At 46.4% G+C, this 10,165-nt stretch overlaps 2 protein-coding genes across 2 annotated transcripts in view; both read right to left on the bottom strand.

The window, feature by feature from the left end:
- The window catches only part of GPR83 (G protein-coupled receptor 83), an 8,497-nt gene extending 7,709 nt beyond the window's left edge, over nucleotides 1–788 (bottom strand). The window contains exon 1 of the mRNA XM_015410285.1: nucleotides 408–788. Within this exon, the coding sequence (XP_015265771.1) occupies nucleotides 408–788 (381 nt within the window). The remainder of the gene's footprint in view (nucleotides 1–407) is intronic.
- Nucleotides 789–2,639: 1,851 nt separating this feature from the next.
- The window catches only part of MRE11A (MRE11 homolog A, double strand break repair nuclease), a 48,351-nt gene continuing 40,825 nt past the window's right edge, over nucleotides 2,640–10,165 (bottom strand). The window contains exon 19 of the mRNA XM_015410290.1: nucleotides 2,640–5,179. Within this exon, the coding sequence (XP_015265776.1) occupies nucleotides 5,126–5,179 (54 nt within the window). The 3' untranslated portion in view covers nucleotides 2,640–5,125. The remainder of the gene's footprint in view (nucleotides 5,180–10,165) is intronic.

Below are 10,165 nucleotides of genomic sequence, written 5' to 3'. Positions count from 1 at the left end.
CCCCTTTTCAATTCAGCACCACCAGTGGATTGTGCCCAGTGCCTTCAGCCTTCCTATGATGAAAACAAACAAAAAAAGTTCAGCAACACAGAATATAACTGGTTTATGGTGGCATAAACAGTTAAGAGTTAACACACCTCTTTTCTTGAAGATCTCAACACTGCACTAGCTTCCTTTCGACTATCACTCCGTTAGTTTTAACGCACCTAACGGACCAGTACATTACATTTAATTTTTTAATTATTGCATTGTCCCATAAGTTTGTTAAAAAGAGCCCTACAAAGAGAGAATGTTGACAGGCATGAGAGTGTTACCCATCTATACAGTAAACAAAAGAGTCAGATGCGAGCATGCACTTCTTAGGTCATCTTAGAAATCAGAGCTATCCAGTTCCCCAATATCCTTACCAAAGTAAACGGAGTATTGAGAAAAGTGATCATGAGGTCTGCTACGGCGAGGTTCGCAATGAAAAGGCTGGTTGCGAAGTGCATCCGTTTGTTTTTGATCACGACATGACAGACCAAGACGTTGCCAAACAGAGAGAATACGATGATAAAGGAGTATGCCACAATGAGAAAGATCTTCACCAAAATATTTTGGGATCCAGCCCCGTACTTTCTCCCGTCCAAAAAACTCTGCCAGTCGGCAAGGGTATAATTTGTCCAAGAAAAGAAATTAGAGACGTTCGGTATTTCAACAGATCTTCCAAAACTTCCGTTGAACACCACTGATCTCTCAAGAGCAGTCGCCAAGTAAGGGGAGAAGAGCCACATATAATAAGTAACCATTGCTGGGGGGAGGGGGGGAGGATCACGCCCCTTTTTTCAAAGTCAGAAGTCCCTCTCTCTAACACCGAGCATCATTCGCCAAGTTGACAAGACACATAATGCCAGGTGTCTTGCTTAGGAGAGGCAATGTTTAGGATTGTGAATGAGATCTAGAAAGCCTCAAGCTAAAATACCACTGGATGCCACAGCGGATTGCTGCATCTTCATAGGTCTGCCACACAATCAAGGCACATTTCGCACAGCGTGTCAGCAAATTGTCTCTTGAGAAGCTTGGAGAACTAGAAACTGCCGATTGGTTTACACAGATTTCTACTCTGACGTGTAGTTTAAACTCGCTCCCCTCTCCCGTCTATTGTCTGCTCCCGTACTCGCCTCCCCCCACCCACCCGTCCAAGCCGTACACCAAGGAAAAAGAGAACCCATCCATTACTCTCATGTTTTGTTCCTTTTCCCTCGATGCTGAATGGCCTCAGCTAATTAGCTGGTCAGTTTGTGATGCTGGCTACTCAGCTTGACAATCTAATTAAGAAGCATGCTTTTGAGTGAGCTGCAGGCCAGTTTTTCGCTTTGTGCAGGAGCACTCAAGCCTTCGAGGTGGCTGTCTACTTGAAAAGAGGTTAATATCGGGTGGGTGGGGGAACTACACAACTTCAGCAGCTTCCACCTCAATCTAAAGCACTTGGCCTGTAAGTCAATATTCACACTTTCCTAAGGTGGTCCCAGCGCTCAAGAGAGAGAAGTGCAAAGTCCTACACTTTGTTGTTGTTCAGTCGCACAGTCGAGTCCGACTCTTCGCGACCCCATGGACCATCTCCCGCCAAGCCCTCCTGTCTTCCGCCGTCCTCTGAAGTTGGCTCAATTTCATGTTCATTGCATCGATGACACTGTCTAACCATCTCATCCTTTGCCGTCCCCGTCTTATTTGACCTTCAATCTTTCCCAGCATTTTGTACACTTAGGTACAAAAAATCAAAGGCACAGATTTAGAATGGGAGGGACTTGGCTTGACAGCAGCACATGTGAAAAGGATCCAGGTGTTCTGGTTGATCACAAGTTAAACATGAGCTTACAGTGCGATGTGGCTGTGAAGAAAGCTAATGCAATCTCAGGATGCATTAACAGAAGCATTGTGTCCAGATCACAGGAGGTGGTAGTACCACTCTATTCTGCTATGAGCAGGCCTCACTTGGAGTACTGTGTCCAATCTTGGGCACATTTTAGGAAGGATATTGACAAGCTCAAGCGTGACCAGAAGAGGGCAACCAAGACGGTGAGAGGGTTGGAATCCAAGTCTTATGAGGAAAGGCTGAAAGAGTTGGGTCTGTTTAGCCTGGGAAAGAGAAGGCTTAGAGGGGACATGAGTGTAGTCTTCAAGCATTTGAAGGGCTGTCATGTAAAAGATGGAGCGGATCTATTCTCTCTTGCTCCGGATCGCATGACTAGATCTAATGGGTGGAAATTACAAGGGAGTCATTACCGGCTAAATATCAGGAGAAACTTCCTAACTGTAAGAGTGGTTCACAGGATCCGAGCCATTTGCTCTTGTTGCATGTTTATGAAATCAGTGCTTGTAAGATCCCCGTGGCTAGAGTGAATAGGGGGCCATTGCTCACAGGTGTGTGTCAGCAAGGAAGACTGTGATGGGGCTCGCTAGCGACAGTCTGTGGACTCCAGCAAATGCCCATCCGTTACCCACAATGTCCATCAGCATACCACATTCCCACAGGCATGGCTGTCTCCTTGTTAAAACCTTCGTACCTAGGATCAACAGGTCCTTTCCATTAAGAAAGCAGACATTTTAAAAGGTGAATGGAATAAATTTGTAAGCATTTTTATTCATTTACACAGCCAGTCGTAAGTGTTGGGTTTTAATAAGCCAGACGCCTTTATATATGAAAAACATACACACAACTTGCATGCAGCGTCCGTGGTCGAAGGACTGCATATAAAGACTGCATATAAAGCAGTCTTTAGAAGGGAAAACATTAAAATCACACCTAGTAAACCATAATAGATTGTGATCCTTGTAGACCTCTTTACTTCTAGACAAGGGTGAGAAAAAAACACTTAGCGTTATTCAGGTTGAAGAGTAAATCAAGCACAGCTAGAAGAAAGTATTTTTGCACCCATGACCTCCTATCTGTCAATAAGGGCCCAACTCACGTATCTGTCAGGAACCAAAGACTTATGATTCGTTTTGATACACATGGAAACCGACTCCCATTTTGAAACTGCCATTTTGTGCTATGTAGGTAGGAATGCGGTATCCCCCATCTCCAGCAGGCAACCCAATATTAATCAGTTTCCATATGGACCCTTGACCCACTCCAGTAAGTAAAGCCTTCTCTGGCTGTGGGGCAGTTTTCTCTCCCTTCTGGGTATTTGGCAATGGAAATTTTACTAGCGTCCTGGCTTCTCCTTTGAATGTTCTCAGAATGGCTGCACACAGGGTGACAGAACCTGACACTTGTCTATAGTCCAGCTGCTACGTATAATAGGCAAGGGAAAACCAAAACATTAAGACTAGGAAGAGTTATCAGGATTCAGAAAACGAAAACGACCCAGAAGAATCCAAAGACAAGGCGCCTTATTTTAGACACAACCGCTACTGCCCATTTCTTCTTATTGCAACCTCCAGGGCCTCTAATATGCTTCCTTGTTGAATCAAAACAAACCAACATTCCTGAATATTCTAAAACACACAGAAATCTTGATCAAATAACACAGGAGAAATATAAAAAATTCAGAAAACCACCAGCCTTTTGCACACACATGTAACATTCCTCGTTTCCCCCCCCCCAAGATGGTTAAAATATCTATAAAAATACAACATGGACTTTCCATATGAAAATATATCATATCACTTCAAGCTGATCCACTACAAAGGGTTGGAAATGTTGAATTGATCTTCAGGTAAGTCCCTTGTTATACTGCTTTTTCCCCAAGTTATTGAAACAATGGAGGCTATTTGGGACGTGGAACAAAGCACAGGTACCTGAAATAAGAAATAGTCGTTGAGTACCGGCATGTATGTACCATCTTCTCAATGAACTGCTTTTGATCCACAACCGTAAAACTCACGCCAGCTTTTAACTGCAGACATCCAACCAGTATTCGCTCAACGAAGATCGCCTACCGTTGGGATTCCTAGAGGAACACTTCTGTGCATCCATAGTCCTACAGCTACATGTATATGCTCTGCGTATGTGTAGGCCTTTGCGCCAAAAAAGTGCTTCAAAAGGTCGTAAATGACTTCATGAGAAAAATCAGACATTCTATCCAAACACTTTGCAGGCTCCTCTTACAGGAGGCAACAAAAAAAAATTCACGACAGAGACAGATGGGAGTTCTATCGATATGGCCTTTGGAATCGTTTTAAAGTGATACAAAATCCCTTTTCCCTGACTAAAACGTGTCGGGCGTGGGCAGCAAGGATGTTGCCCGTTCACACATCCAGGCATGGTTCAGATATAAAGAGCAAACCAGTGTTTGCCGCTGTGCAGATGAACCTGCGGATGCGCAAGCCCATGCCCCCTCCCTTCCCGCGGGGCAGCCAATAAGGAGTTGGCTTCTGCAACAAACAGCAGCTGGCCAACTACATCCAAAATGACAAATAAGACTACAAACAATGGTTTATAGGGAAAGCGTGAACTGTAGCCTGCTGGTTTGGATGTGCTAGCAAACCATGATTTGTGACAAAAGGGGGAGGGGAGGGGCAGCATGTGAGCCCAAAGGTCCCTTGTGGCTCTTTCACATATTGGCTTGGATCCCACACATCATGTCCACCAGTGAAATGGATTTTCCTCGCCTCTTCCCTCCTGCTGCAGTCCGAAATAGCCTCCCAAAATGGTGCCCCCGGGGCACTCCCCAAGGGCAGCGGGAAGGAAAAATAATATATCATGCCCTCTCTTCGTTTTGGGGGAACCCTCTGTAGAATTTAACCCTATAGGTTGCCACTATTTCTGAACTATGTTACATATACAGTTCTGATTCACTCTCCCATAATACTAAGAAGTTTAACGTTTCTGTGCGACAGGAAAAAAGATACCTAGTTGTCTTCTTGACAGATTTTCTTCTCTTAAAAAAATAGGTTCTGCTATTGGAGACGGTAATTTCCAGAGAGTATTCTCAAGCCCTTCAAGTGGTAACTGCATAGACAGGTTCCGTAACAACTAATCGTCCGTGATGGAAGCAAAACATTTCAAAGCAAACATGCAACTTAACAGCAAAATGGTTTGGGAAGCGCTGAATATCTCTTATGATTCCTTCAGAGAATACGGGGAAGATCTGTGCTCCCTTTCCCCCCCCATTATCCTTCTGTACAATGGACTGTGAAATTATCGTCTGTTTCTTCTTGAAGCAGAACTTCCCATGAACGGGTCGAACTCGTCCTGTAAATGAAGAGAGATTTGTGTTAAACCATCAACAGCATCAAGGAGCACAAAAGCTACCGGCGTTGAACAAATCAGCATAAATTGTACAACAAATTAAAGTGGAAGCTGAACACACCCCCCCCCAAGGTAGTGCTAATAGAATGCAGTTTACAAGGTATGATGCAATCTCCAATGGAAGGCGCTGATACAGGAATCAACAAGCAAATAGTACAAAATGCAAGCGGGGTTGCATAAGACTCCTGGGGGAGGGAAATACCACCCACTCCCCACTGCCTCCCAATCTTTCTGCCCTCTCTCTTTCCCCACTACCCCCCTAGCCCCCTTTCCCTCCTTTCTCCCCTTTCCCCCAACAAGAGCCTTTTCTTTTCTCTCTCCACCCCTCCCACTTTCATCGCCTCTTCCTGCTCCCCCACTGGCCCCCTCTCCCATCCCAACCGCTTCCTCCCCCCCACCCACCACTGTGCTCTCTCCCTTTTGCTGCCACCACTTCCATTTCCTCTCCCCGGGCCCCTCTATTAAGCTCTTTCATTCCTTGTCCAGCGACGGGGTAGTGCCATCCACGATCTCACAGGGTTTCACTAGATCTTGGTCAGGACTGTCCATTTGTGGGGGACATTTTACCACACCCTTGCCTTAAAAAAAACCAACTGATGGATTTTTCTGCAAACCTGAGGAATCCCTCCGCATGCCCACTAGACTTTTTAGAACCCACTGTGCTCAACGGCGAAGGGGCCCATGAAGACGGATTGCCAGGGGAATTTCCTCCCTCATGCTGCCTGAACACACACACACGAACAGATGGGGCAGCCATACACCAAATCAGAGCGTCGGTCCATCGAGGTCTCATGCTGTCTCCTCAGACAGGGCCTCGGGTCAAGCTCTTTCACATCCGCTACCTTCTGATCCTTTAACTGTCGATTCTGAGGATCGAAGCTGGGCCCTTCTGCAGGCCAAGCAGAGGCTCTGCCTCTGAGCCACAGTCCCTGCCCTCCGTCCCAGCCCCCCCCCAATCTCCTTGCACTTCCCTGAACTTCCTGTCCTGACCGCCCTTTCCATCCTTCCTCAGTCACTGTCTCCAGCTCACCAGCCTCTCTGTTTCCCTCTTTCCCCAGCTCTTCTCCCCACTCCTCGCTGCCCGTGTCATTTCTCCCCTCTCACCCCCTCTACTCTCCCCAACTGCTATTTAGGATTGCTACTACGATGCTACCCGATGTGTTTGTGACTTGTGTGTGTGTGGGGGGGGATCCTACTCTCCTGCTTTTAGAAAAGCTTTTTGTGTTGTTCTGCAAATCAGAGGCTTCCCCATAGTTTATAGAAAGCCAGTTTGGTGCAGTGGTTAGGAGCGCGGATTCTAATCTGGGAGAACCGGGTTTGAGCCCCCACTCCTCCACATGCAGCTGCTGGTGTGACCTTGGGTCAGTCACAAGTTCTCTCAGAGTGGTTCTCTCAAGGGCAGTCCTTGAAAGAGCTCTCTCAGCCCCACCTACCTCACAGGGTGTCTGTTGTGGGGAGAGGAAGGGCAGGAGACTGTAAGCCACTCTGAGACTCCCAGTGAAGGGCGGGGTATAAATCCAACCTCTTCTTCTTCTTATAAAAATTGTCTACCTTGGCCCTGTGTGCTTATCTACACAGGGTACCATACTTGGCTAATAAACATATTATACAGCTAGATCTGAGTCCAGTAGCACTTTAGGAACCAAACAAAAGTTTCGTTTCAGCTGTCAAGAGTCAAAGCTCTTTTGACTCTTTTTTGACTCTCGAAAGCTCATATCTAGTTGGACTCTAAGGTGCTACAGGACTCAAACCCAGCTGTTCTACTGCAGACAAACATGGGCTACCCCCTGGGATGTATGAGACAGTTTCACGAGGATACCGCTAAAAGAAACTACCTAACCATTAACTTTTAAAAGAACTCCCACTAGACAAATCCATATGCCGATATAAAAGCAAAAAAACTGATTCTCTTGATATGATTACTTGCATTAACAAGACATGCCTAAGGAATTTCTTAATTTATCTGGATGCCAGAAGCAACACACATCCTGCTTGATTTTTTTTTTGGTCAGATACAAAATATTAAACAAAGATAAAATTACAATTTGTTATTCAACATCTGTCGTTCAGAAAACTGTTACCATAACTGGAGGTCTGTAGCTCTGTTTGGTATTTCTTTTCGACAGATGATTTTTCAAGGTGCCAGTCCCCTGTGGCACTTGATGCTCTGAGCCACTGGTGCGCGTAATGAATCAGCCGTCACCAGATGGAGATCATGCCAGTCGAGAACCCCCGCACGCATTCCGGCAGCAGCAGCAGTATAAAGAGACCACCGGCAAACCCAGTAGTTATGTTGTTGGCGTATCAATAGCCAGAAGCAGTTCCCTGCTGGAAACTGCTTGCAAAGCTTAAGGCTCTGTAGTGCACTTATAGCCACTGGGGGCCACAAGGGAGTGCTCTCAAGAATCCACCATCCTGACCTGACCTGGATACCCCAGGCAAGCCCGATCTCATCAGATCTGGGAAGCTAAGCAGGGTCGGCGGTGGTTAGTACCTGGATGGGAGACCTCGTTGGAATACCAAGCTGAGAGGACAGAGGCAGGCTTTCTTCAGCCACCTCTCTGAATATCCTCCAGGCCCCCCAGTAGGGGTCAGTCACTAGAGGTCAACATGACTTCCAGGTGCAAACGCACACACGTGTGCGCACACACACAAATACAAAAATAACAACAACAAAAAAACAACCCCATCCTGACAACCTGGATTCCAGTATTGTCATGCCCTAGAGCTAGGAACCCAGGACGATACAAACTTAGCATGTGAAATCATCCTGAACCAATTTTGAGTCCAGTGGTGCCTTTAAGACCAACGAAGTTTTATTGAAGGTATAAGCTTTCAGTTAGGGAACCGCCACTATCATAGAGCCCTGGCTCTTGACATCTTGGAACCTAACATCTAACATCTAACTTGTGCTTCAGGGAGATCCAGAGCAGAATGGCTTTCAGAGAGTTAAGCCATCTTGAATAATCAACTGCAGCACTTTATGTAACAGTAATAACAATGGAATTGTTTTTATATGATTTTATGTCATTTTTAACTGTATTTATGTATTATGTATTGTTTGTGAGCCGCCCTGAGCCTGCATTGCGGGGAGGGCGGGGTACAAATTTGAATAATAAATAAACTAATAAACTTTGTTCTGCTGCTTCAGACCAGCATGGCTACCCACCTGAATGTAAAATCCTAGTTATCACAGGTCTTCCATCTTAAAGGTCCAATCAAGGGCCTGCAGCACATGCCAGGACGCTACAGAATGTGAATGGTAGTCCCTGTACCATTTATTTATTTCATTTCCAAGTGTCCACCGTATGACAAGTCTCTACAGTCTGAAATCTGGCTGGCCTTTATGGGGCCTGCACAGAGCAGTCTGAATCAGTCCCTTCGTCCATCACGGTCAGTATTGTCTACTCAGACTGGTGGTGGCTTTCCAGGATCTCAGGCAGAGGTCTTTCTCATCACCTGCTACCTGGTCCTTTTAACTGGAGGTGCTTTGGATTGAACCTGGGACCTTCTGCATGCCGAGCAGGTGGTCTACCACTGAGCCACAAACCCCTCCTTTTGGACCATGATATCCAACTTTGCACACACGATGCTGTTTCAAGATCTCTCTGCCTGGCTATGGACGCCAGCAGCCTGTATACTACCCACTCCAACAGGTGAAGTTTAGAGCTTTCTTTCCAGCTAAAATTCTGCCCACTGGGTAGGAATCACAGAATCACAGAGTTGGAAGGGACCTCCAGGGTCATCTAGTCCAACCGCTGCACAAAGCAGGGAATTCACAAATCCCCCCCCCCCACAGACACACACAGTGACCACTGTTCCATGCCCAGAAGATGAAAAAAAAAACCTCCAGGAAGGTTTAAGGGCAGGCCCTTAAATGGTAGCCACATGGTATATGAGTGATAGGTTGCTGGGAGGTTTTTTTTACCCCACAGTCCATTTGCCCGGACCTGGGAATGCTAGTATTGGAACAGTCAGAAGCTAAGCAGGGTAGGCCCTGGCTACTATTTGGATGGGAGACCTCCTAGGAATGCCAGGGTCGTGACGCAGAGGCAGGCAAATGGCAAACCACCTCTGAACGTCTCTTGCCTTGAAAACTCTACAGAGTCGCCATAAGTCAGCTGTGACTTGATGGAAAACACCCCCCCCCCCAACCCCAGTCCATTTTATTTTCAAACAAGTAAAAAAAAAAAACAATTTCAGGTGGAAGACAAGAGATTCAGTTGAACCTACAGAGTCGCCATAAGTCAGCTGTGACTTGATGGAAAACACACACATACCCCAACCCCAGTCCATTTTACTTTTCAACAACTAAAAAACAAAACAATTTCAGGTGGAAGACAGAGATTCAGTTGACAGGGCAGGCCCTTGAATGGTAGCCACGTGGCATCATTAAACTGTGTTGATCCAGGATTTTTGGCTGCCCTAGGCAATTTGCCCCACTCCAACGTATATCTTAGCATGCACTGAACAGTCGAACAACACTACACTGAATGATGCAGGGTTGCTGGGATGTCAGCATCTTATTTTCATTTTATTTTAAGGGATCTAGTCAATTATATGGGCTTAGATCCAGAGCAGCGTTTCCGCAGGCCACCTGCTGTCCCCAAGAAATAGGATGGAGGTATGGTCCTGGCCCCACTGCTGGACCTCCTGATGGCACCTGGTATTGAGAGCCAGTTTGGTGTAGTGGTTAAGTGCGCGGACTCTAATCTGGGAGAACCGGGTTTGATTCCCCACTCCTCCACTTGCACCTGCTGGATGACCTTGGGCAAGCCATAGTTCTGGCACAGCTGCTCTTGAAAAAGAGCAGTTTCTGTCAAGAGCTCTCTCAGCCCCACCTATCTCACAGGGTGTCTGTTGTGGGGGGGGGGAAGGGAAAGGAGTTTGTAAGCTGCTCTGAGACTCCTCTGGGTAGTGAAGGGTGGG

This window comes from Gekko japonicus, unplaced genomic scaffold, assembly GCF_001447785.1.
Source record: "Gekko japonicus isolate JY-2015 unplaced genomic scaffold, Gekko_japonicus_V1.1 scaffold1306, whole genome shotgun sequence".
Classification (NCBI taxonomy): Eukaryota; Metazoa; Chordata; class Lepidosauria; order Squamata; family Gekkonidae; genus Gekko; species Gekko japonicus.
Note: the sequence above shows the minus strand (reverse complement) of the source record. Positions and strands in the feature narration are given on the sequence as shown.